The 27244-nt window shown below is 37.9% G+C and overlaps 3 protein-coding genes across 5 annotated transcripts in view; 2 read left to right on the top strand and 1 right to left on the bottom strand.

The window, feature by feature from the left end:
- Window positions 1-2179: 2179 nt before the first annotated feature.
- Window positions 2180-21761, top strand: ddx31 (DEAD-box helicase 31). Its single transcript, XM_039659799.2, has 20 exons — window positions 2180-2560; window positions 2686-2999; window positions 3087-3162; window positions 3267-3310; window positions 3389-3459; window positions 3704-3768; window positions 4164-4208; window positions 4342-4383; window positions 4472-4536; window positions 5460-5579; window positions 5805-5911; window positions 6253-6467; window positions 7460-7624; window positions 9137-9196; window positions 11291-11341; window positions 11550-11689; window positions 12172-12256; window positions 12764-12875; window positions 14520-14715; window positions 21285-21761. Exons 1-20 carry the CDS (start codon window positions 2459-2461, stop codon window positions 21424-21426), a joined length of 2217 nt encoding a protein of 738 aa, XP_039515733.1. The 5' UTR covers window positions 2180-2458; the 3' UTR covers window positions 21427-21761.
- A 773-nt stretch (window positions 21762-22534) lies between these two features.
- Window positions 22535-26766, bottom strand: barhl1a (BarH like homeobox 1a). Its single transcript, XM_039659802.2, has 3 exons — window positions 26130-26766; window positions 25004-25226; window positions 22535-23527 (listed from the first exon to the last, which is right to left on the bottom strand). Exons 1-3 carry the CDS (start codon window positions 26527-26529, stop codon window positions 23248-23250), a joined length of 903 nt encoding a protein of 300 aa, XP_039515736.1. The 5' UTR covers window positions 26530-26766; the 3' UTR covers window positions 22535-23247.
- The window catches only part of LOC120470286 (uncharacterized), a 32701-nt gene continuing 28814 nt past the window's right edge, over window positions 23358-27244 (top strand). The window contains exons 1-2 of one of the 3 annotated variants that reach the window (XM_089130317.1): window positions 23358-23382; window positions 26741-26856. The gene's annotated coding sequence lies outside the window, so the exon portion shown is untranslated. The remainder of the gene's footprint in view (window positions 23383-26740; window positions 26857-27244) is intronic. The other 2 variants (XM_089130316.1, XM_039659805.2) reach the window with 2 other exon arrangements.

Here is a 27244-nt window from a genome sequence, read left to right as displayed (position 1 = left end):
TGGTGGGCAGTATTAGTCCCACTTCAGTGGTCTCGTGCTCAAGAAACCAGTCGATGCTGCTTTGATTATTAAATTCCCTCTTCCTTTCTTTGAGGTCACTTGATGTTTCCCACAGGGAGGAAAGGAGTTAAGTACACTGGTTAGTGAAACATGTTAACAGGCTGATTTTTAAATTCCCCTCAGATAGTATGCTATGACAGGCAGACACTGACTTAATTAAAGCAGATGAGGTCTGGAATATGCATCTCCTCTGAATATGTAAACGCGAGGGCCAGTGCATATCCAAAGGGAGAGGAGGCTTCAAAAATGAAATACGTCTAAATGAGAAAGTATTCCCTGAGCTCTCTCTGGTTCAGTAGCACCCTAATATTTTTATACTCTAAAACAAAGACTGATTTTTAACAAAGGGTTTTTAACAATATGATTGCTCAACAGCACATCTTTACATTGTAAACTTCACACAGACGTACACTGTAAAACGTCTTGTCTTTTGCAAATAGCACATAGTTAGGGCTCGAGCACGGATGGTGAGAGGACCCTATTGTTTTTGCTCCATTTATTATTATTCTACTCCAAAGTGAATCGCTTTTTTGAGGGCCTAAACATGCTCGAAAGCTCAGGAAACTTTGCACACGCTTCTGAAGTGGCGAAAATGTATGTGTGATATGGGTTTCAGAATTGGGTGGGGCAAAATGGGTTAATTGCCCCCTCTATATTATTGCCCCGGCTCTACATTTCAAGTAAAGGTATGAAAATCGGTAAATACCTGTAAGGACCGAATACCTACAAAACAGTCTCTTGGAGCATAGCCCTAAACACAACAGGATGTGAGCTATTTTGAACTTCCTCTCCAATTTTTGTGCGGCCACCTGCTGGTAGCAGGAAGTGTGGCAAATACAAATTATGACATAGTCATCCTATATTTACGCACTGCCCACCATTTTCCTGAAGCCACTGGGTGGTGGTGGCACGGGTGCGAGGGCCCTTTTCATCGGTGCTTGCAGCTTTAAAGGGATACTCCACTTTTTTTGGAAATAGGCTCATTTTACCACTCCCCCAGAGTTAAACAGTTGGGTTTTACCATTTTCTAATCCATTCAGCCAATTTTCTGATATTTAAAAGAATATCAGTAACTAGACAGTTTCTGGTCTCATTGACTTCTATAGTAGGAAAAAAATATACTATGGAAGTCAATGAGACCAGAAACTGTCTGGTTACTGATATTCTTCTAAATATCAGACAATCGTCTGAATGGATTCGAAAAAGGTAAAACTCAACTGTTTAACCCTGGGGTGTGGTAAAATGAGCCTATTTCCAAAAAAAGTGGAGTATCCCTTTAATTCACAATTGTGACCCTAGACCACAAAACCAGTCACAAGTAGCACTGGTATATTTGTGGCATCAGCCAATGATACATTGTATGGGTCAAAATTATTGACCAAGTTTATATTAACAAATTACCAAATATATTACCAAATATTGTCCTAACCTAATAAACCATACATCAATCGAAAGCTTATTTATTCGGATTTCAGATGATCTCAATAAATCAAAAAATTCATTAAAATCAAAATGGGAGTTTTAACAAGAAACAGGCAAGTATTTTCCTAACACTGTACTAATTAAAAATAAGCTAAAGTAATAGAAGAAAGTAACTATGAAGACGAGTAGAGAAAAGAGAAAACAATACAATAATTTTAATAAACGTTATGGTAGAGGTTTAAGATAGGAGGTGTATCTTATAATATTTTAAACAGTGGTTTCAAACAGGAGTCCTCAGCAAAGTCCTTTTTTTTATTTATTTATTTTTTTTATAATAAAGTTATATGAAAATGCTAAAATAGACAATGTGTAAACCGAATATTTGAAATATATATATATATATATATATATATATATATATATATATATATATATATATGAATTGTTCCTGAACAACGTTTATTTAAAAAAAAAAAGTTTTTCTGAGAATTTATTAATCAAAACAAATTTAACAAAATTTTAGTTTAAGAAAACAGCTCTTGTGGTTAATTATTTATTTCTATTCTTTAAAAAAAAGTTTGAAAACCAGCAGCTTATGTGAAAGGCATCAAATAGTGTGATGGACAAATCAACTATTTGAAAACATTGCTTTAGGCTTTAACCTGCGTAATGCAGTGGGACTTTTATTTTGGTAACGTCACTACCCGGAAATCTCTTCAGGTTGTGTGGACGGTGGTAAACACGTGTGAAACTTTACTCTGTAGATGTACTGCTGTTTATGTTCTGTTATTTAGTGTTTACAAGTTAACGTCACTCGCGTTTAGCTTGGAACTGATATCTCTGCTATTCAAACGAAAGATAATTCTCCATTTAGCATTTTGTAAGAAGTCGGGTATCAGTGAGGATTTAGAATAGTTATTTAGGTACTAACGTTACACCACGTCTTAAAAAAAAGTATCCTGCTTAACTTACTGACATGGCTGAGGACATGCTAATGCTCAACATATCCTCAGATCCCGTAACGTTTCACAGAAAAACAGATCGAAGTCATCTGACATCAGCAGAGAAATGGGCACAGGTGAGTCAGTCCTGCACCTTGTTTTCATTTTCACAAGTTCTGACAATACAGTTTCTGAAAAGAAACACACACGTTTCTTTACAGCCTTATTGTGAAGTGCTGTACTGTCTGTATTGATGTTACAGAAAAAGCAAGAATCAAAGAGGAAGGCTGTCTTTGAGCCCCAAGAGAGCAACGCCTCCAAACAGAGGAAGATTAATCAAACTGGTCAACAGCACACACATAAGCAAAAGCTGCAAACCCCCAAAAGCCCCTCTCGGAGGAGTAATAGAGACACAGAGGAGAACGGAGACCAGAGTGAAATCACTGCAGCAAAGTCGCCATCAAAGGTGAAAACATTTCCAAAGAAAGCTCCCGAAGAGCATGGAGACCATGGCAGACCATTTATCAAGACATCGTCTCTCTTCAGAAACAACCCAGAGATCCCTGATGTCCTCAGGTAGATACAACGCCTTTTAGCTTGTGTGAATGGACTCAGGTCTTTCTCAAAATTGACCTTTCCATGCCATTTTTTTTCTCCTTCCAGTCCTGCTGTAAATCTAGTAAAGGAGAAAGTCTTCACCAGCAACACTTTTGAAGAACTAAATCTACATCCTCATCTGGTAAGAACAAACCTCAATATCTCTCTCAACAAACAAATCTCTCAACTGAAATGCTTATCCTATCTTTAGTCTTATACCTTCTTCTCATCTAAACAATTTCACAGGTGGCAACGCTCCATAAGGTGTTGAATGTGACCAGTATGACGAGGTACTGAAGCTTCATCTCAACGTTGTGTTGTCCTCCTCTGCCTCTTGTCATTTTTCTCATTTTCATCTGTGTGTCCAGTGTCCAGAAACAAACCATACCAGTGCTGATGTCTGGTAAAGATGCAGTCGTGCGCTCACAGACTGGATCAGGTGGGATTTCTGGCTTCTTTCATGTTAATACTCCAAGAATGTCATAAATGTATTGTTGAAAGATCAGTTCATGATTCATGCTATTTACAAGAATCCTACATGCAGTATTAACTCGACAGTTGTGTTATTTCTTGGCGCTGTAAAAAAATAGTAATCACAAAAGGGTTTAAGTTAGATGATGCAGATTAAGAAGAACAAAAAAACAGAAAATAGTTTTAAAATATGTGATTATTGTCTTGTACAGGAAAAACATTGGCATATGGAATCCCAGTGGTTCAGTTCTTACAAGCGATGCAACCTAAAGTGAAGGCGAGTCAATGAATGTTTAAAAAACAGCACACTCAACGTCAGGACTTTACTGACTGATCACATAATCATTCTTAATTTATGTTTTATTATAGTTGGCTAAAATTAACATTTGTCTATTTTTGAAATTGGGGATATTCATAGCAGTCATACATTCAACATTGTACATTACACACATAACGTACAATACTAGAAAAACATGAAAGTTACACAATATAGCATACTTTCAAATAAAATGGTAAAATTATTTTTGAGTCAGATTTACTTAAAAATGTTACCAATAAAATGCACTATTAATTGCATTACTATTAATTACTATTAATACACTATTAATAATGTATTTGTAGTCATGTACAACAACTTTTAGATTATAAATTAAGCTTAATGTACTTTTTCAGAGATCAGATGGGCCTTTAGCTGTTGTCATTGTCCCAACCAGAGAGGTAGTGTATTAATTAATCCAAAACAACCAACATTTTGTGATTTGTCTTGCGGATGAACACTTATTTATTTCCTCTTGTTATATGCCCTTTTTTATTGCCTTCCAACATGAATCTGTCTCTGGTTGTCCCTCAGCTTGCCCTGCAGAGCTTTCAGATGTTTCAGAAGCTTCTAAAAGTGAGAATTTGTATTTCTGCTAAATGAATATGCTGTATTGACGTAATTGAGTTGACGTAAATCAAATCAATGTATTTATTCCTTTCAGCCTTTCACCTGGATTGTGCCAGGAGTTCTGATGGGAGGAGAAAAAAGGAAAGCAGAAAAAGCCAGGTTAAAAAAAAAACACAAACACACAGAGTTCATTATATCATTATTATGAATGCATTTTCAGGCAATAGATTTCAACTTTACTGAAAATACAATCTGTCTTTTTAAAATAAATTAATAATTTTAGTCAGTAAATATGCAGTGAATTGGTCAAAAGTGACAGCAAAAACATTTATGTTTGTTACAAAATATTTATATTTCTCTGTCTATTCATGAAATAATCCTGAGTCCTTGATAATAAGAAATGTTTCTTGAATAGCATGTCATCATATTAGAATGATTTCTGAAAGATCATCAAGACTGAAGTAATGATGCTGAAATTTCAGCTTTGACATTTCGGCAGCCATTACTCCAGTCTTCAGTGTCACGTGATTCTTAACATTACATTTTTTAATATATTAAAACAGAAAACGGATTATTCAAATTGTAATAATATTTCACAATCGTACTATTTCTGCTGTGTTTTTGATCAAATAAATGCAGGCATAGTGAGTAGGGATGGAAACGATTAATCACATCCAAAATAAAACTTTGTGTTTACATAATATATGTGTGTGTAGTGTGTATAAGTAATTTGTATATATAAATACCCACACATGCATGTATACATTTAAGAAATATGTGCATGTATATATTTTATATATATTTATTCACAATTAATATTATATATAAATATTTGATATATTAATAACACATTTTTCTTAAATATATACATGCGTGTGTGGGTATTTATATATACAAATTAATTATACACACTACACACACATATATTATGTAAACACAAACTTATATTTTGGATGCCCATCCTTAATGGTGAGCATAAGAGACTTGTTTTAAAAAGATTAACAACAAAACTTTTGAACGGTAGTGTGTATTTCATTCTGCAATGTCACTTCAGTCTGCGCTTGTCTCTGTCTTGACTTCAGACTGAGGAAGGGCATTAATATTCTGATCTCGACCCCAGGCCGACTTGTGGACCACATCAAGAACACACTTAGTATAGCTTTCAGTGCTGTGCACTGGCTCATTCTGGATGAAGCCGACAGGTCAGTGTGTGTGCTGATTTGAACCGAGAATGACATTATGTGCTTTAATTAAACAAGTTCACTGGTCCGCTCCCCACTACGCTTTATTTGGATAATTGGCTATACATTTTTCTCCGAATTTTCATTTTCATGCATCCCTAATTGTATCGATTAGTTCTTGCAGCCTATTTTGCAGGTGTATCTGTATGATGTGGACTTTACCATTATATGTGTTCTGTACTGAAGGACTCTGGATTTGGGCTTTGAGAAAGATCTGACTCTGATTCTGAATGCTCTGAACGCCACTGGACTCGCCAGACAGAATGTGCTGCTTTCGGCCACACTCACCGAGGGTAAGCTCAGCGTCCACTCGCTAACACGGTCACATAATGAGAGAGTGTGTCTGGCTCATTTTAGACTGTAGGAGGTACCATACTTACTTTACTCTAGTGGAAGCAGACTGGAAGCTGACAGGAGTTGTTGTGTCTCAGGTCCAGTCTCTCTCTGCTTGGCGTGAGAAAACAGGCTCTTTATCCCAATGAAAACTGAACGTTTTTGAGCCTCTTAGAGCACCCTTTAGTTTTAAGCAGCACTAGCTCACAAAGACGTCTTACTCTTACAACTTTTTTGATCACAAAAGCATTTTTGGTGACAACCTATGTATGTACTTTGACCCTGTTCTCTGCTTTTCCAGGACTGTCCCGATTAGCCAGTATCAGTATGAAGGATCCTGTGAGTATCCATGTGTCAGAGGGGAGTGGGGAGACAGTTGAAGCGTGTCCCCAGGCGACCCCTCAGGCTCTGTCAGACAGTTACGCGGTTCCTGAGAGACTGCAGCAGCATGTGGTGGTGGTGCCCAGCAAACTCCACCTGGTCTGTTTGGCGGCCTTTATTCTGACCAAATGCAAGGTAGAACACACCATATGTTAAAACCCAGTTATTAACACTGAGTGCATTGTGTGTTATGCTGTAGATCACCTCGTGTCATTTCAGTTTGACTAATGTGAATCATTCAAACGTTTTATAATCTGCCAAAGTTTTGAAGAAAGCTGGAGCTGTTTTAGATGATCCCTTTATATATAGTTATTTGTCCTTCTGATATACACTACATATTTAAAAGTAAAACATCTTGTATCATTTAATTGCTGTTTTATGCAACTTTTGTATTTTTGCAACTCCGTTTTTGCCGTTAAGATGCTGACAAGACATTAAAGAAACTATGCTACCTACCTACTAATATACAATACTGTTTATGTTTTTCAAAGAAGTCTCTTATGATAAACAAGGCTGCATTTGTCTGATCAAAAATACAGAATACTCCAGTCTTCAGTGTCACATGATCCTTCAGATATTACTCTTGCGCCTTGCATGGCTGACACTGCTGTCAGTGTGTGAATGGGTGAATGTGAGGCAATGTGTAAAGCGATTTGGTGGCCATTGGGTCTGTGAAAACGCTGTATAAATGCAGTCCATTTACACTAATATGCTGATTTGATCCTCAAGAATCCTTTCTCATTTATATTAAAAATATTGATATTGCTTAATGTTTTTGGAAACTTTTTACAGGATTCTTTGATGAATAGAAAGTTAAAAAATAACAGCATTTTGTTGAAATACAAATCTTTTTAACATCATAAATATCTTTACTCTCTCTTTATCAATTTAAATCAATCTCAAATCTTTGCTCATTGAAAGTATTCTTTTTTTATCTTGCTGACCCAAAGCATTTGAACAGTAGTGTTTGTGTAATTACCAACATGTCTTTTAATTCTCAGCTATTTTAATCGATAACCAATTATTACTGCTAGAGTTTACAGTAACCAAGAAAGTCATTTGGTCGTAACATTGCACATACCTTGCTGACACTGGACTTGTGTATATTGCTGTGTTTATGTGCATAGTTTGAGCAGCGGCAGAAGTTGATCGTTTTCATATCCAGCTGTGAGGCAGTAGAGTTCCTGCTCACTCTCTTCACTGCAGTCCTCTGTGAGAATCCCAACACCGCATCAAGCAAACGTACCTCATACCTCAACTTCTACAGGCTCCACGGCAACATGAGACAGGAGGTGAGACATGTGCCAATCCAGAAAACAGCTATGGGTTTTAAAGATGCTAATCCTCTTCCTCACCCTAGTGTATTAGACCATTAACTCCCGCATAGGACGGTTTTTGCTCCTTTGTCTTTAACTCTTCACTTTGCGTATGTAAATAATTAGTTATTATAAGTGACTAACCGTTTTGCATGTGAAATTATAAATGAAATTATCTTTCATTTCAGTTTTTTTTTATTTCTTCACTATTCTTCAAAAATCATTCTGATATGCTGATTTGCTGATCCATAAATCTTTCTTCTTATTATTATTGTTATTAATAATGCTGAAAACAGTTGTGCTGCTCAATATTTTTGTGAAAATATGCATGTTTTATCAGGTTTCTTTGAGTAGAAAGTTTAAAGGAACAGCATTTATTTGAAATAGAAATTTTGAACGGGAGAGTAGGTACTATTTTCCATAATATATTCTCTTTAATGTATGTCAGTAGAAAGTATTTTTAGTTTTCTGTGAATAAATCAGGGTCCCTACGGTCAAGAAAAACTTGAAAATATCAGTGAATTTTCAAAGTGTGATATTTAGCCTGGCAAAGTAATAAAATCTTAAATGAATGTACATTTTTATAATGAATAAACTTGTTTCTAGTTATGCAAAGCTCTAAAATATGTAATTGGGTAGAAATTGATTTTTTTTTATCATCCATAAATCAAGAACAATTGAAAGAGTCTTGGTCATTCTGAAAACCTCCAAACAGTTTTTATATTTAATGTTTAAATACAAAATAAATTATTTTGCATTTTTATACATAGAAGGCTAGTAGTAGCATTGCTTGGACAGTATATTGGCTAAGTTTTGTTATTGCGTTAGCAATTAAATATTCAGATTTTCTTTTCTTTTTCTTTTAAATGACAATATCTCTTAAAAGTATCAAGAAGCACTAGCAGCATATGACACTGGGTTAAACCATCATGGTCTGGTTGAACAGAGGGGTCTGCTGGCACTCTGTCAGCTGGCGTTCAGGCAACAGCCACAGTCGGTGCCCTGTGGCAGTGTCAGGGGAACTGCATCCTGCCACTGTCCAGCCTGCACCCTCACCCCCACACAAATGGAGCTGCCGTAGGTTGCCCATATGGCACTGATAGTGCAGAGGACTCGGGAGTCTCTTGGTCAGATGTATGGGAGAGCAGGTCTGGGTGTGGTGCTGGCCTGTAGAGTGTTATGGATGGGTTTGGTAATGGGACAGCACAGACTGAGCTCTGGACGTCTCCTCCGATGAGACGAACTGCAGGAGATGGGCAGCTGTTCCAGCACACAACAGATTGTGCTCCATGCTGAAAAAGAGTGGGTCTCTCGGACATCCCATTTTAAGTTGGGCTATTTTCTGTGTTTCCATCTCATCTTTTGTTCTGATACAAGTGCAGATACTTATTTTGTTGTGATAATGTCTCATACAACAAATTAAGCTCAAGTGTTTCTCTTTTATACACTTTTTTTTTCTTTTTAACTTGTCTGTTTTTCTCCCTTCAGGAACGCACTGAGATGTACCAGGAGTTCTCTAAGTGTAAAACTGGAATTCTACTGTGTACGGTAAGTCATTTAGTTTCATGCCATTTGTATGGTAACTGATATTGACTGCAATCTATGCAGTGATTCCTAACGAGGTGTGTGCATACTTGAGGACCAACCTGCATAGTTTCTAGGAATACTTATTATTATTATTCCCTCCACACATCTAACTGCCTTTCTTTCTTTGTGACATCTGCAATCCTACAATTATCCCTCTTTTACCTCTTTTCCACCAACAAGAACCAGGTGCTGGTTCAGAGCTAGATCTTGTGCTGGTTCGGAGTTGGTTCGACTGATGAGCTTTCAAAGAACCGGTTTGCCTTTCCACAGGCTAGAGAGCCATCCCAGAGCCAGATCTTACGTCACTGTATACATCTCATGTTGCCTAGCAACGCTAACGCGGCGCACACAAACACACCAGGTTTGTTCCAAATGGTTCGGCACTCTGAATCTCGAACTGCGAGAGCGATTCGAAAAAACATTAGAAAAAGATTCGATTCAAAAGCAGGAGTCATAAACTCTCCAAACATTCCCGCAGCTCCGATCAGTCCACACTGCTCCGACGCATCTCGAACAAGCCTTCCATAAACAATGGCGGTTGTTGCGTAACTATTTATGCTCATGGCTTTGCAAACCAACATTGGTATCCAAACACGGCGAATCCAGCACGTTCGTGCAGCTCGCCGTAACTTAAGCATTAACGGAGATTACAATCGAGCTGCTATTTGCATGATTAGCTGCTATTTAAAAAATGACGGTCACAATTTTCTATTCATCTTGTTGGTCACGGTAACCCAACCCCAGCCGCTGACGTAAGCAGTTCTTACTTCTAGACCAGCAATGATTTGGTGCAACTTAAAGGGATACTCCACTTTTTTTGGAAATTGGCTCATTTTCCAACTCCCCCAGAGTTAAACAGTTGGGTTTACCATTTTTGAATCCATTCAGGCGATTTTCTGATATTTTAGAAGAATATCAGTAACCAGACAGTTTCTGGTCTCATTGACTTCCATAGTATATTTTTTTCCTACTATGGAAGTCAATGGGACCAGAAACTGTCTGGTTACTGATATTCTTCTAAAATATGGATTCGAAAATGGTAAAACTCAACTGTTTACCTATGGGGTAGTTGTAAAATGAGTCAATTTCCAAAAAAAAAGTGGAGTATCCCTTTAAGAACCACTTTTACTGGTTCGGAGCTGGTGCTTTGGGGTTCGAAAAACAGAACCGAGTTGAAACTAAGCTCTGGCTCCGAACCAGCACCAGCTCTGCCTTGGTGGAAAAGGGGTATTTCATGCATTGATATAATGCAGATATAATCAGTTATTTGATATACTACAGTTTTAAGTGCAGGTGTGTGCATCTCCCTCCATCCATCTCCTTTTCCTCCATCTTGTCACTTTGCAGAAAGGCTCCTGAAGTAAATGACTGCTCATATTCCTGCTGACAGCCTGGCAGGGCATTGTGTTGGCTCCATCTGTATCAGCTCTAGAGCTATAGACTCTTTAGGGTTTAGGCTAGTTGAGGTTGAGTGTTGGAGATAAGAATGAGTAATGTTCAAAAGAGGCGTCTCTTTCAGTTTAAATTACATCTTCAGTTACTTTTTACTATAAAGCAGCTCTCCAGTGTGTTCATGTTTTTACTATGATGGACTGAACAAAAAAAACGAACCGGATAAGATTTCCATATCAAAGACCAGAGCACACCTACCTACTGTACTACATAATCACCACAGACCAATGGTAGTTTGTAGGTGTTTACCAGCCAGAGCGAACTTCACTTTAGCAAGGTGTTTGAAAATCCTAAAATGAACACCAAATTAACTTTGTTTTTGCCTGATTTTATTCTAAATGACGTCACAGTATAGGGGCTTTAATACAGTAAATTCAGTAGAGCGAATCACAATTTTTGTATGTTTTTTTTTATCTAATATTTGTTTTTAACTTTAACTATATTTCAATTAAGTGATTTTTATTCAATAGTTTAGTTAATAACACTGGTTCCACATTTCCCTATAGAGTTTTTTTTTAGGCTAACAAGATGCTTCGAGTTTATGGTTAAATATACAATTAGATTAATATCTCAATGTGTGTTTGTTGTTTACTTTCCCTCTAGGATGTGGCAGCACGTGGATTGGATCTGCCTCAGGTTACGTGGATTATACAGGTTAGTTTCTTCATGTGTAAAATTCTGTCATTTGCATAATCACCAGTGTACAACAAACTATTTAAACAGTTTTGTTACTAGAATTTCTCACCATGAAAATAGCCACCGAAGCTGGCATGGCGTTAAAAACAAACAAACATTACTAGAATTGAAACTTAATTCAGCTTTTTTTTAAATGAATATCTTTTTTTTTTTTTTTTTTTTGCAGTACAACCCTCCCGTTTCCGCTGTAGAGTATGTTCATCGCGTGGGCCGGACGGCACGAATTGGAGCTCAGGGCAGCAGCCTGCTCTTCCTCACCCCCTCTGAGGCGGCTTTTGTGGATGTGCTGGCCAATCACAACATCAGGTGTGCTGACTGGGGTCTCTGCTAAATCAGATTTACTGACCATTTTCGATGAACTCCGACACAGCAGTTGGGGACTGTGGGGCCAGGTCCTGTCTGATGTGTACAGTCCCTGACATTGTGATAAAAGATGGTCACACGTGGTCTTGTCTCTGTTCCAAAGCCCACTATATAACAGTCAAGAGCTGGACTGATGACTCTATGCTGATCTCGGCACTGGAGAGAAAACACACTCTCAGTCTCTCTGCATGTGAGCAGAATGAATCTGTTCTGCTGGCACAAGCACTATCATATTTGGCTCGCTTTACAGTACTAAAGAATGAGCGGGAGGAGTTTGGTAGCATTAGAAAAGCTCAATATGTTGAGCTGAACTATATAAACTAGGAAACTCACAGTTTGGAATATGTTGGTGCAATTATTTTCCCTCATTGATAAATGTTATTTTATAATATGCACATAAACATTTTGGCTTCTCTCTCCCTCAGTTTGTCAGAGATGAAGATGGTGGACATCTTGGCCACTTTGATGAAGGATGAGCGCTTCAAAGGCAGAGGGAAATGGGACAGTAAGGTAACTTCTGACATCTAAACCTTGTCAGACTCAATGAGTCAATGTTGACTAGTTTGATTGCAAAACTAGTATTACTTTCCTAACTTGGTTGAAGATCACGTTATTGAAAATGCATTTCTAGAGAACAGCTGTGAGTGAAGAATGGCTTTCTCTTTTACTCTTTTTTTTCCCCCCTCTCTTGACAATGAGAGCCTTCTGACAACAATGAGCGAATGTTTCTGCCAGCGCTCAGTCAGTCTTAATCCTGATTTAATGTCCTTTTCCCTCCCAGCACCAATCAGCTGGTTGTAATCCTCACCCTTGCCACCCCCCTTGTTAGCAGTCTCATTTGATGGTCAAAGGTCATTGATGGGGAGGGGCGATGTCATTAGTGTGTGTAACCAAACACATTTATGCTGCTCTTGTTTTTTTTTATTGGCTTTTAATGTAATAAAATGTGATTTTTTTTTTTTCTCACTGATTTCTGTTGTTTATCTTTGATGTGTGCCTCTTTGTACACGACTGCAGAGATCAGGCGCTGCTTTTGAGCAGGAGGTGCGAGAGAGAGCCACCGTTTTACAGACTGACTTTGAGAATTATGTTCATGCCAATAATGAGTCTCTGCAAACAGCGAAGAGCGGTAAGATGAAAAACTAATTATCATGCAGGGTTATTGTGTTAAACTGATATTTTGTTCTACAGCTTTGCAGCCCAGCTACATTTCATTACCTAGAAGAAATGTACAATTTTTGACAATGATTTAACCTCTATATCATTATTATTCATCAATAATTTTCCTTTTCCTTGCAATTGTGATTTGTTTTTAATAAAATGAACAATTAAATGTTTTAATAATAATAATATAACAACAATAAAATATTAAAGGTGCTATATGTAATATTTCTTCTAAAATGATCCCCTATTGTGATAAATTACAAGTTTTTAGATATGCTGAAATAATGGTAAACTGTAAAGAAATAGCAAGGTAAACTACAACATATGAGACATGAAGTGAATACAAAAGACTGTTCCAGGATAACAAAAAGTAGGTGCTTTAGGATGTAAATGTTATTTTATGTACTAGATCTACTGTCAAACATCACTCATCCCACTACTATCATATTATTTATAATATTTTCAGAAAATTTCCAGACACGTTCAGTACAGTAATGTTACTTCCTACGATCTTACTGTTAAACTGAAACTGTTCAGTCTAGTTCACTAACCGTTTTCGTTATCATATTACACATTCACCTATGTTGACATTGCTGATTGTGGAAGATACACGAATAGTTAGTGAAATGGCTTATAATAGATAACAACACAAATGTAATGCTATCATGGTACGAGCATGGGACATTAGTCCAACGTCAAGCTGATAAAAGTAGTCTATTATTGTAACGTTGCAGTGGGTGTTTACATGAGTTTCCAGCATGTTGTGTGATGCTTTCCCCGGTTTGTTGAAAGTCTCAGTGTGGACTATCAATCAGGAGTACAAGCGCTCTTGTAAAAATTGGTTGCAATCTGAAACATCACCGATAGAGGCCGCTAGAAATACATATAGCACCTTTAAATAAAAATGTTTTATTTATGAACAAAATTTAAAAAAATAATAATGTAATTAATAATTGATTAGCCTCAAGGCCCTGTTTTTAAGATGCGTTTTGGTCGAACGGATCACAAGTACTATGTATGGTGTTTTTTTCCCCCGGATGAAATAAGCTCATGGAATTTACATATTATTGCGACTGGAGACACTACCGAATAACATACAGAGATCAGCAGCTTTAGTTTCTGCTCTGACAGCTACAAGACCATGCCGAACACAGTGAGCGTGTGTTAGGAATCAGGAATGGTGAGAGAACATTGTGTTTGATACATTTTTCATCTTCAAACCAAACTTGGGTCTTCAGCTAACAAAGTTTAAATCCTGTCTGGCTAGAGCACTTCCCATAATGTTTACGCATTAGGTCAGTAGGAGGAGAGTAGGCGGCCCGTGGTTTCTGTTTCGACCGCATGAGCATTTACACTATGAAAGCAATCTGATCAAACTGGTCGAAAGTGGACAAGCTCAAAAAGTTATAGACCCTGCACCTGCATTTACACCTCCATTTAGCATCATCCACTTATGATCCGATCGACCGAAACTTATCTTAATACCAGGTGTACACAGGGTCTAAATTGGTGTTAAAATGAGTCCTTTATTGCAATTAAAACCATTTAAGTGCTTGGAAATGTCTGCTACATGTGTTCTAAATGCCCCCTTTTTATTTGGGTCCTGTAGCACTGCAGTCTTTCCTAAGAGCATACACCACATACCCCTCCAGTCTGAAACACATCTTCCACATCCGCAACCTGCACCTGGGCCACGCTGCTAAGAGCTTTGGCCTGAGGGACGCACCCCAGGGGCTGGCCAGCTCCATAACCACTAATCCTACCAACAGCAAAGACTCCAAGAAGGGCAAAGACAAAGCAAAGAGGTACTGCAAGTTTTTAGAAATCGGACAGTAATTTATGAATCTGTCAAACAGTTTGCGCTGCCCCATAATATGATCTAGTTCTTCTTTTAGATAAATTTAGCCGTGTTCTGTGCTTCTGTTACATTTTCACATTTTTCCCACATAATATTTCATATTTGTGAGCTCTTTAACAGTCTTTTTTTTTTCATTGTGTTATTTCACTTATAAATGTACATGGATTATAAATTAAAGGGAGGTGTTGTGTAACTCAAATGTCATGTAGGGGTCAGTACAAAAATATACTTTTATCAAAATTAATACTTCCACCAACGATGCATCAAATTGATCAAAGTTTACAGTAAAGACACATTTAATGTTACAAAGATTTCTTTTTTTAAATGCATGCCTTTCATCTGAACATTGTTCATCAAAGAATCCTGGGAGAGAAAAAAATCAAGGTTTCTACAAAAACATTAAGCAGTACAACTGTCTTCAGCATTGATAATAGTATTATTATTATAAGTATTATAGTATTATAATTGATAATAATAAATGTTTCCTGAGCACCAAATCAGCATATTAGAATGATTTCTGAAGGATCATGTGACACTGAACGCTGAAGTAATGATGCTCAAAATTCAGCTTTGACATTACAGGAATAAATTCCATTTTAAAAGTTATTAAAATAAAAAACAAATATTTTTAATTGTTATTCTAATTGTGATTAATTGTAATTTTGAGTTTCTTCTTTTACAATATTACTATTTTTTGCTCTATTTTTTTTTTATCAAATTAATGCAGCCTTGGTGAAAAAGGAAAAAAAAAATCTTGCTGACCTCAAACTTTTGAACATTAGTGTATCCTATTTCAGGCAAAAAGTGCATAATTATATATAGAATAGGGAAAATAGCTCATTATTTAACTTATATATAGTGTAGGTATTAGCTTTTTTCAAGTAATGTCCTTGTAAGGAGGTTAAATGTTGTGTGAAGGAGACGGGAACCGGCAAACATTTAACAACTTTAATAAATAAAATATAAATAAACAAAACGAAAGTAAAAGACAGCAGCCCCTCACGGACGACTGCTGTCACATACAATAAAACAAGAAAAAACAAATTAACTCTCGATCTTCACTGTCGTCGCTCCTACTTTATGCTTCCGCTCGTCCGTTAGAGATACGAGACCCGTAGGTGTCGCTCATTATCAACCCCGTCACTGGCCTAGTCCTCAGTCTTTTTAAATGAATAAACAACAAACAAACATGCTTGATCTGCTTCTTGCAAATCAAAATGAGAATTCTGAGTCTGTAGACATTGTTGAATTTATTTATTTTAATATCGACAAGGCATCGAAGCACCAGTAGTTTTTTAGCAAGACTATAAAGCTTGTGTTAAGCAAAACACAGCCCATGAGAAACCACCAATATCTTTTTTGGCTATAACATTCACCCACTTTTCTAGTGTCACTTCTTAAAGAAAAGAGAAGAGAAATGCCTTCGAGCCATTTTGTAGGATAATGTTTTACTGTAAGTGTCCTGTAAAGGCTGCTCTGAAAATTTCCAGCACGGCTGCGCTGGAGAAAAGCCCACAGCTCACACACACACACACACTCTTGGCAGCTGCAAGCCTTTCACTGTAGCAGAGCTCTTCAGGGTCAAAGAGGACTAGTCAAGTCCTGCCTTTACCAGCTGTACGTTTTACCTTTCACCTTTGATACGCTCGCCCCTCTCGTTTTCCCTCGACTTCCTTTATGATGTGATGCCTTTGCAATGTTATTTCCAAAACATATTGAATATGACATCCTTTATAAAGGGCTTATTTTGTTGCTTTCAATGCATAATATATTCAGGTCTGATTTACTTAATCTGATAGCAGTCTTTGGTGTAAGTAGGTGTAATTTGTGAATGTGATGGTGAGATGAGGACTATGTACCGATGATATGGCCAGTACACAGTATGGTTGTTAGGCATTAATATGAGGTTTTGCTCATGCTTGACACTGCAGGGTTATTAGTGGTCATTTCCCATAGGATTGAATGTGGTGCTGCAAGCGTGGGGTCTGGTTAGCAAAGGCCATGTCCGGACTAGCCTTCGAGCGTGTATCTGTCGTAAGGCCTTCCTTTGTGCATCCGTGTGTGGTCAGGTTCTCCTCAGGACACTTAATTAAACTTGAGCCAGAGCCAAATACCATCCCGAACGTCAATACTGTCACATAGTGAGGAGGGAGTCTATCTAAATCCGTGTGCTTTTGTGTATGTTTAAAGTCCCCCTGTAGTTAGTAATTGTATCCCTTAAAACTATGAACTCTATGAGCACCAAAATTACATATTTAAAAGTTTTCTGGGAAACAAATTCTTCATGCCTTAAAATAGCTGGAATGTAACTCTACACCCTTGCCTCATTTAGTATGCAGTTCTATGAATATGCAAATGAGCCCCACCTCCACTCACTCACACCAGCTCAAAGATCCACTCGTTGAAGTGATTGGTTACAAGGTAGAAACACCAGCGATTTCAAACCACTTTTTTGAGACTGTCCTTGGTTCAATGCAGCTTGAAAAATAAAATGATCAGCAATGGTGTTTACATGAATTTGCACATGGTTTGTCTTAAAGCATATCTAAAACACCATATAGACTTATAAACGACATTAAAAATGTGATTTTCACCACAGGGGGACTTTAAATAAAGAGTATTCACATAGAGAGCTCTCCTTTAGGGTTTAGCGTGCATTTCATTGCTGACCCGAGCATGCAATGATCACAGTTCTCTTGTCAGACCAAAACTGTCATTTTTGTTCTTGTCAGTGTATTCTACTGCATTTTACTTCCCTGTCTTTCATCCCACCTTCTGTTCTTCGGTGTGCCTTTGAGATGAAGGCTCAAAAGCCCCTGCGTGCTGTCTCTGTGCTGTGAAGGGGGTGTCAGGTACAGTTTGGTAAAACTGATGTTAAAGTTGCTTAACTCAAAGGTTAGTGACGCATTAAAATTTTATTTAGTAGCACCATTGTATTTAATTGGAAAACAGTCCCAATAGTCGCAGACATCCCAACCTGCAAGAATTCATTTCCGGGAGGTATATTTCGATAACAGGATCGTGGGTGGGAGGGAGGGCTAACTTTCGTGTTCGCGAGGCACACTCGGTCTCTCCCCCTGTACAGTGCATGCGCAGCGCGCTATGTATGTTATGCGCGCAGTATGTCTCGCTCTAGTTTCCGGGAGATTTTAACTAATTTGCGGGCATCAGGGAGACGCTATCAATATGCGGGAGACTCCCGGAACTTCCGGGAGACTTGGGATGTCTGTAGTCGTTCTTTACAGAAAAATTTATTCTGTTGCGGAAGGGCACTGTGAAAATTCTCAGTATGTAAAACTATTAGGGTAAAAATCCTTCAGGTTTTTAGGCTATTATTTAATATTTTGAAGAAGAAAAAAAACATAGTAATTTTAAAATCAAGACAGCCAGGAAAGTATTTAACGAAAATTTCATTCGACCGTGCACCAGAGTTTCCTTTACACAACTGCAAACACAGCATGAATTACAATGTCCAAATCATGAATAAATGACTCAAAATTCACAAAATGGCTCCAAACTCGCTTGCTCCGCTCGTGGGCCGTTTGAAGTCAGACTCACTCCATCAGTGTCAGTGAATCTTTCAGAGCCGTTACTGATTTCACAGCTGGCTCTCTCACTGAACCACCAGTCATTTATCAGGTATGTTCAATAAATAAAAAAAACTGGAAACTCTTTCGGTGATATACTTTACTTTAGAATCTTGAGGCCTAAGCTAGGTTATTGACATGTTGTTCATGTGACATTGACAACGTGCAAGTAAGGAGACATACTCCAAATAACCAATAATACAATTAGAAAACCGTTATTCCATTTATGTAACTACATATCTGAATGTTATTAGAATTGATACTGATGAATATGAATAAGATTGTTTAATAATTGAGCATTTATAAATTCAAATATGGTTTATTGTATATAAACGATGGGAAATATGGTTTTTAAATATTTATTTTAATATGATAAAAACAACAAATATTATTGGTTATTTCATTTATGAGGTCCAAACATGGCACACATTTATATTTAATCAGCTACAAAAGTTAGTAGACTACTTAGTAGTTTAACTAAACTGAAACGAAACGTCCTGTCATCACAATAAACAGCAGTGACTGTTAAGAACATGTTTATCAAGCGGTTCTTTAATTTGTCAACACACACACACTCTCTCAATTAAGCCCTGCTTATTTCATCCATATTGTAATTTCACAATTTTATATGAAGCCGTTGTTGTATGGCTTCATTTGTACATGTGCACTTGTTTATGGTAGTGCTGAGTTTTGACTTGTGCCACATGCTGGCTCAGACACTATAGGGAGAAGCTTGTGTCTAACCACTAGTAATTGGCAGGGTGACCTGCAGCAGGACCTGTGAATGAATCCCATGGAGCAGGACAATAGGTCAGTCCCACAGGAGCTGCCCCCAGAGCAGCCCAAACGCATCTCACACTCTTTCTCCACTGCCCAGACAACAGACAACACCCGTAATGAACTTATCAGCCATCGTAGCTGACAGCTGACATCTATATTAACCAGGCATCACTCTCGATGCAACTTAACTGGTCAGTGCTTTGGCCCTATTAACATTTACCATTCCCAGCCTAATTGTGTGCATGTGTGTGACATTGCTGTGTTGTGCTGCGCTGTGCCTTACGGTCTCAGTCGAGTCTAGCCGTCCTGTCAGGAGAGACTTCATTACAGCTGGCTGTGGTATACACTGTCCATGTCCAGACAAGATTTCTCTAATGAGCAAATCACACCAATATAAACACACACACACACACACACACACTTATGGACTTGTGACTGAACAACAAAGACCCTTGATACACAGAAGAGAGGCGATTACAGGCAACCAAAAATACACACACATCAATCCTCCTGAGGGTTTAATTCTATTTTTCTAGTTTGTGTGTATACTAGTTAATATATTTTATTTGCTCATATTTTATATAATATGGTCCAATGACTGCTATCTAGGCAAGGCTGCTTTTACTTTATATAAAACTGTAATATTGTGAAATATTCTTACAATTTAGAAATGACTATTTTAATAACTTTAAAAATGTTATTTATTCCTATGATGGTCAAAGCTTCATTAGCATCACTTCTCCAGTTTTCAGTGTCTCATTCTAATATACTGATTTTCTGCTCTAGAAATATTAATTATCAATAATGAAAGTGGTTGTGTGCTATATTTTTTGTAGTATTTGCTGTCACTTTTGATCAATTTAATGCAACCATCTTACTGGCTCCAAACTTTCGACCGGTAGAGCATATGTTTGCTTTTTTTTAATTTTGCTAAAATTACAATTAGTAAATACAAAAGTAGAAAATACTTATAAAATAGAGCAAATAAATAACTGATGAAGTCATGGACAAATCATTGAGACTCATTGGTCAGAATGTATAGGAATTGGGAACCTTGTGTGTAGGGACGTCCCAGTGGATTGTCTTTTTGTTGTTATTTGGTCCATTTCCTAGTCTGATTCTGAATAGTTTAGAGGATGTTAGTTATGGACATTGTATTTGTAATGAAGTTTGTTATAGGAATATGGAGGCGGCAACTGGCGAGCATTCAAAGACTTTAATAACGTAAAATAACCAAACAACAAAACGAAAGTAAAGGCAGCAGCCCCTCACAGACGACTGCGCTCACATATAATAAAACAAATACACAAATCCAGGCCTGGCCTCTCTCAATCTTCACTGTCGTCGCTCGTCCTTTATGCTTCAGCTCATCCGTGAGAGATACGAGACTGGTCCGTTGCGCAGGTGTCGCTCATTATCAATGCCGCCACTCTCTCGCAGCCCTCGGCCTCGTCCTGCTCGCCCTGCTTTTGTACTTATTTTGTTAATTTCACTCCATTTTGTTCCTCGGCTTGCTTGCAGATCTCCCGCTATACGTTCTTTGAGAACTTAAATGGGTTTCTGATTTTAACGCTGTTATACCTAGCTGATAGAGCACTGCTGTTGAGGCATATATTTATGACACGTCTTTCTGTAAGTGTAAATACTGTATAGTGACATTCTAAAATATAATATACACCATTGTTTATGTCTGCATACATCCCCCTTATCGCCTGTAGGGGTCCCTGTAGAGCGCTCAAAGACCTAAAGAACAATAACTGCTGTCTCATAGCTGCTCTAAGCCCTGGGGGTAGAGCGTGTCGTGTGTCACCATGAGGTAGGTGTGTGTATTGGATCCTTAAGCAGCCCCATGGGGGCAAAGCGCCGCTTCATTCTCCAGAGTTATTGATTAGATAAACAGTCACTAGTTTTACATCAGGCCCCCGCTGCTGTCTACGAGCCTTTTATTGACGACAGTGGGAAATTTGTTCAGGCAGACTCAAGCCAGCCAGATTCTTAACTACCTCCACTCTTCACAGGAAATGCTTTTGAAATGTTTAGAGCAATGCACAGGTTCGTGTTAATTCAAGAGCTGTTTATTTGTTTTGATTTTGAGAGGAAATGCTTTTTAATACGAGTGATTGTTTCTCTTCATTTAAATGTTTTTCAGGCCTCCCAAGAAACTCACATCAAAGGAGCGGGTGTCAAACCTAATGCGCTCTGAGTATCTCAGTGGGATAGAGGGAGAATCCAAGTCTATGAAGAAGAGGAAAAAGAAGAAAGGTCAAGCAGAGGACGAGGAATCGGCATGAAGTGGAAGATATAGGAGCGAGATCCGAGATGCTCGAGAGCCGAGAGCCTTCGTGGCGGGTGGATTCTCATGGTTGAACTCACAGGTGTTTTTACACTGTGAGATTTTTACCTGGAACAAAGCACGACTGGTCAGCAGCAGTCTGAAAACCTGCTCATGCAAAAGCTTTGGTGCGGAGGGTAAAATACACCTATTGGAGTGAAATGAAATGTTTTATTGCTCATTGAATTTTATTATAAAAATGTATTTGAGCAATGGGATGTATACCAACTTAAGCTGTTTTATAAAAATGTTGTAAAACAGACTGAATTTTACATAAAAATTTGTTGTATTTGATGTGTTTGATTTTGGACTCTAAATTGAATTGAACCCAATGTTTTTTCAGGATCATGCCTTTTTCATGTTGTAGAAGTACACAAGGTTACACGAATTACTCATAAAAATAGTCTTTGTTAAAAGCTTTTTAGCTCGTTTCCCTGGCTTGAATTTCGGCTTGGTCAGGTAAATAGGACTGGATATGTATGGAGGCTTACGCTGACCAGCTGTCCAAGCGTTGAGTCTGTCTCGCCCGGTCACCAGCTGCTGTCTTTTGGCCGAGTCTTCGGTGCAAGAAATTTGCCTGGAATATTACGTTTCACGGTCGCTTTATTACGGTAAAAGCCTCTTGTAAAATTTGATTGGTCTGTAATAATGAAACGCCTATTATTATTGGTCAATTAAACCCACACAACAAACCACTTACTCAGTTACTCTCATTTCGATGTGGGTGAACAACTGCTCTTTACGAAGCGCCTGTGAAGAGGGCTCACAAAAGGTTTTCATTGGCTGTAGTTTGTATGCTTGTGTTAATTAAAAACGTAAATGTGGATGTAAATGCAGATTGTTGTGTGAGAAAGTGGTATTCGCGTTTCGCAATATGAGCGCACGAAACTGGACATTTGTATTGCGTTCACGGCTGTCGGGTGTTCTGTTCCAATGCAGCTCATGCACTTCTACAAATTCGATATTTGCTAATTTTTAAAGTCCACTTTATGCATCATATATCCACAAAAATATACAATAATTGCTTGACCAAGATGATATCGAAGGAAAATAAATTACTCCCGTCATAAGTGACAAAATCAGTCTTTTATTTAGAAAAGTATTTTGGCGTCTGTTGAACTGGGGTTGAAAAGTACCCATAACCACAACACTATTTCCACAAAAACAATTCAAATCTCTAAGCAGGTTGCAGAGCCATGTTTTACGTTGATCTGTGAATTTCATTGAGGAAACTTGATTTTTTTTTTTTTTTTTTGTAAAACAGCCGCACAGCAATAGCCTACAACCACCATCACAATAGCGGTGACAAATGACAAATTTCAGTTATAGGCCTACAACATTTTTTAATCCGTCATTTTAGTTTTATTATTTTTGTTCGTAAAATGCATTTTTAACATTAGACAGAGTGATAAAAAAAATCCACAGTTTTTCAGTATTGCCTAGTTCCACTGAAATGGACTAAAATTATTTTATGATGCTTATTTTGGTTAGTTTGCGTCATAATTTTGTGCAAATAAACCACCCCATTTCTTAGGGGAAAAGCAAGTTCATCAGAAAACAGTCACGGTCGTGGTTCATGGGGGGATGGAACCTCAACAAATAATTTTCTGATAACTTCTTTCGCAGGTTAAAGTTTAATAAATAGTTAGCATTCGCCTTTTGGTCAGAGTCATTTGGAAAGTCTATTATTGCGCGTTACTATTTTCAGTACACGGGTATTGTCCAAGCGCAACCCTGTTTGTCGTTCCTGAGGTTGGAGCTGCTGTCAGGTTGGATCAGTTCATCGCGACGTGTGTCTCGGTATCACTCCAGAGAGAGACGCTGGATCTCCGGCGCCCTGAAGACCGTGCAGGAGGATCCTCGGGACCAGAGGCCGCTGAACCGGTGGTGGAGGCACGGAAGGCCCTCTGTAGAGGTACAACCCTGGTCCCGGGTCGAGGTTAGAGACCAAACTTTGTGGGTAGAAGTATGGTGATGGGAACATTCTCTGTAGAGCTGAGTAATTCCCTGCTTCCGCGAGCAGCTCCAGCCCAACTGCGGTCTGCCGTTTCCACTTCGTTCTGTTTGAAACAAACAGGCTTCATTGATTTAGGCTACATTATTGTGTTTGTGTTTTCTTAAAATATTCTCACTAAATGGCTGAACTTCTTGGGGAGAAAATGTAATTGTTCTCGTCTCGTAGCACAATAATAATAATAGAATATTTTTGTAAAAACATAAGCCAGATCAAAGTGTGGAGTAACCTAACATGCAGGAAGCCATTTTGTCATGTGACACTAACACGGTGTTATTTAGTAACACCATAAAACAAAGCCTCTAGGTGTCTATATTTTAGGTCTTTACTTTATCATATTAATTGGCATTATGAAAATGAACGTTTTGTTCAGGTCATGCAAAGTAGGCCTACCCGAGGAAAACGTGATTTTAAAATATTTACAAATGAAGGTGCAAGGAATTTACTTAGCATAGCCTAAGTTGCTACATAAGTTGCTACTAAAGCAATGGCTAGCCCAATAAAAATGTCGGTATATGGCTACACTTTATTTTACAGTGTCATTGTTACACGTTACTGTAATTAAAAATGACGCATAATTACATGCATCATTAGTAGCCTAACATGTAGCAAGTTAGGCCTAATTATTATTACTAAAAAAAAATGTTGCTTTAACTTAACTAAAAAGTGACCTTGTTGCCTTAAAATGTTTAGTTAATACAACAAAGGAGATTGGTTTAAACTCAAAATAGTATGTTCTGCCTATTTGAACCACATTCATTGGTTAAATAAAATAAAGTTGATTTGACAAAAGATAAAAAGTCGTGGTTACAATACAAATCATGAAAATATTTTTAACAGGCTAAATGTAGGCCTAACACGGACACCTTAAAATGAAGTCTAACCCAAATGTCTTACCTAACCAGAATGTCTTAACCAACATGATTAAAAATATTACAAATAGGTTATAGGCTACTATAACATCGCCTTCATTCATGCAGTCAGTGTTCTGAATGTTAATTGATATGAACAAATATTTGCCTCATGGAAAGTTTTGTTCGTCGAGGATGAATCCGCGCTTGTATCCTGTTGAACACTCATCCGTCAAATTGTCACTCAGCAAAGAGCCATTTCTGATAAATAATTAATAATTTTGGCAATTGTTTAATTACTACTCGGAAGCTAAATTATTGATACACGATGCAATAATTTATTATTTATAACTAAATGTGTTGGACTTATGGGGTGCGAGGTTGTAGGCCTAGTTGTGAACAACTTTTCTCCTCGTTGTGGTTTAATTTGACAGCATAACAGTAACACCAACAAACAATTCTTTTACAGTATAATATTGTTATAAATAATATTTAAAAAATATAAAAAAAAAATTTGTATAAAACTTTTAGGCCAATATTTATACCTTTTAAAATGTTTCAGTAGCTTACAAATTATGACTAGTCAGCTTTTTTAATAAGCTACTTCTGTAGCTAGACTGTAAAAAATAAAATAAAAAAGGCTATGATTTTCACAAGAAGTTTGTATTCACCTGCGGTTCTGGTACCATGTTTTGACCTGTGTGTCGGTGAGGCTGAGAGATGCTGCCAGCTCCATCCTGTCCTGCACGCTCAGATACTTCTGACGCTCGAAGCTGCGCTCGAGCTGCGCCAGCTGGTGATCAGTGAACGCAGTGCGGGCTTTACGAGGCTTCTTCAGCCTGGAGCTGGGGCTGTCTCTACTGCTGGAGATTTCGCGATCAGCCTCGTCTTTCACTGAAAACAAATACCATCAACATTTGTCATTTTGACAGACACGCTTCTTCTTCTTCTTTTTTTTTTTTTAATAATCCTGTTTGTTTTAGGCTACATGCCTTGCCTCAATTTCTTTAATTCCTGATGTTTAATTATTTTAACATTAATTTCAACAGCACTTGACAAAGTTCAAAAAACTTTTTTTGTTGTTGTTGATAATATTAGGCCTATATTTTTGTAATATTGCATTAAAATAACTTAATAAGCAGCTTAATCGAGCTGCAATGAGAACTTGAGACTCTCAGATGCGGATTGATAGTCTATTATGAGACGCTTTTAGCTTACACATTTTATCATCAGATGGTCAAATCCAAAATTCATTAAAAGAGACACCTTTATTGCTAAGTCAGAGCACACAGATCCTTTCGATTGTATCTGTAGCCTATCACAAGATAAATATTGTTTGGTTTTGAAACCATTACAAATTTCGACTAAAGTGACCTCCTAAACAGAGATAATTTCTCATTAAATAACTTACCTTGACAATGAATTACATTGAACTGCGTTAGAGGAACAATAGAAACAAAAACGAAAGTATGGACAAGTGTTTTTCGAAATACGAAAGTATTTTTCTTTACGGGTGTCAGCAATGCTGCCTATTTTAGCTACTTATTTCGTGATCTTTTATTTAAAAAAAACTCTTTCTTAATTTTGATCTTGATTTTAAACGTCATAATTTATTTATAGCCTTAGAACTGTTTACATGATTTCTTAGATATATAAAGCTGACAATTAATCTTAACAGCAAACCAAAAAATAATCTAAAGAATATAACATATTAATAAAAATAAAATTGAATTGTGTTTCTATGAGTTGAAATTTAGCTTCAATATTTCTTTGCAAGATGCAAGCTTAGTGTCTCACCCCTGTATTCACTGTCCGAGGACGAATTGCTGTGAAGTTTGTCCATACAGTCTTCAGCATCTTGTGTTAACTGTCCAGTGCTGGAATAGGGAGCACAGGCTGCCAGAGGTTTGCAGTCCGCTAGTATGTCTCGGATCAAGAACGAGGACGTGACTGTTCTCGGCTGCTGGGATATTTGTAACGGAGAGTCCAGTCCGAGAGCGCGAGCGTGTCTTTGCACTGCGGCTTCTACTGAGGTCCGTCTCGGGGAGGGGGGCGACGAGCAGCCGCTGTCCAGGTCCGACCGGGGGCTCAACTCCGCTGGAGACCCGCCGCAGTCCCCCTTGGACATACACGGACTGCTAGGTCTGTGAGAAAGAATAGACTCGATCCCAAAGCTCGACCCGTTTGATACCTCCATTGCGAGTCAAATTAATATCAAATGTGCATTTGTACTTTTTTGTTTTTTGTTTGGTGAAGCAGCTGAGAAAATTTGCAGATTCAAAACGGTAAAATCAGATCATAATTCTGGGGGGAAAAGACTTGAAAACTCCTTTTGATACTGTCCCAGAAAAAAGGTCCAATATTAATGAGTGATTTTTACCAGATCCTTCTGCTGTGTTTGATTGCAGGTCTGTTTTGTTGAAATCGCTCTCGTACAGTCCCTCAGAAGCGAATCCGTGGAGTGCACAGGTCAGTTTTCAGCACCAAGGACAGGTACAACTACTCACCCGCACATAAGAGCACGGTAAGCACTCGTTATAACTATTCATTAGCTTGAAAACTTATCTGGCTTTCTTGAGTCACAACTACAACCATAGCCCCCTAATGCTCTGAGTCTGACCTAAACTCGATGCTGATGTGTAAAGTTCTAGTCCAGGTCTGCGATGACTAAACCTGTGTAACAGAGTATAAACACAGGCAGTGATCTCCACGACCTGAAAATGACACCCTCAAGGAAACAGCCAATACCGGAGGAGGAACACGCTTTTAAAGGTGTCCATTCCGCGTTTGTCCCGAGCGCCACGTCGTTATTGGTTAAAGGGTGTTTTTGGGGGGTGATGATCACGTACGTGTTGTGGGAGGGGGAGAAACATAGTCAACCCTCCCCTTTTTTTTGTCCTAAATAAATCGCA

This window comes from Pimephales promelas, chromosome 4 (genome assembly GCF_988280905.1).
Source record: "Pimephales promelas chromosome 4, fPimPro1.hap1.1, whole genome shotgun sequence".
Classification (NCBI taxonomy): Eukaryota; Metazoa; Chordata; class Actinopteri; order Cypriniformes; family Leuciscidae; genus Pimephales; species Pimephales promelas.
This window is presented reverse-complemented; position numbering and strand designations above follow the sequence as displayed.

Coding starts and splice junctions, on each gene's coding strand:
- barhl1a (XM_039659802.2), bottom strand. CDS start 26,529: ATGGAGGTATCAAACGGGTCGAGCTTTGGGATCGAGTCTATTCTTTCT. Junction 25,227..26,129: donor CTCGGACAGTGAATACAGGG/GTGAGACACTAA, acceptor ATTTGTTTTCAG/TGAAAGACGAGGCTGATCGC. Junction 23,528..25,003: donor ACATGGTACCAGAACCGCAG/GTGAATACAAAC, acceptor TGTTTCAAACAG/AACGAAGTGGAAACGGCAGA.
- ddx31 (XM_039659799.2), top strand. CDS start 2,459: ATGGCTGAGGACATGCTAATGCTCAACATATCCTCAGATCCCGTAACG. Junction 3,769..4,163: donor CGATGCAACCTAAAGTGAAG/GCGAGTCAATGA, acceptor GTACTTTTTCAG/AGATCAGATGGGCCTTTAGC. Junction 4,384..4,471: donor TGTTTCAGAAGCTTCTAAAA/GTGAGAATTTGT, acceptor TATTCCTTTCAG/CCTTTCACCTGGATTGTGCC.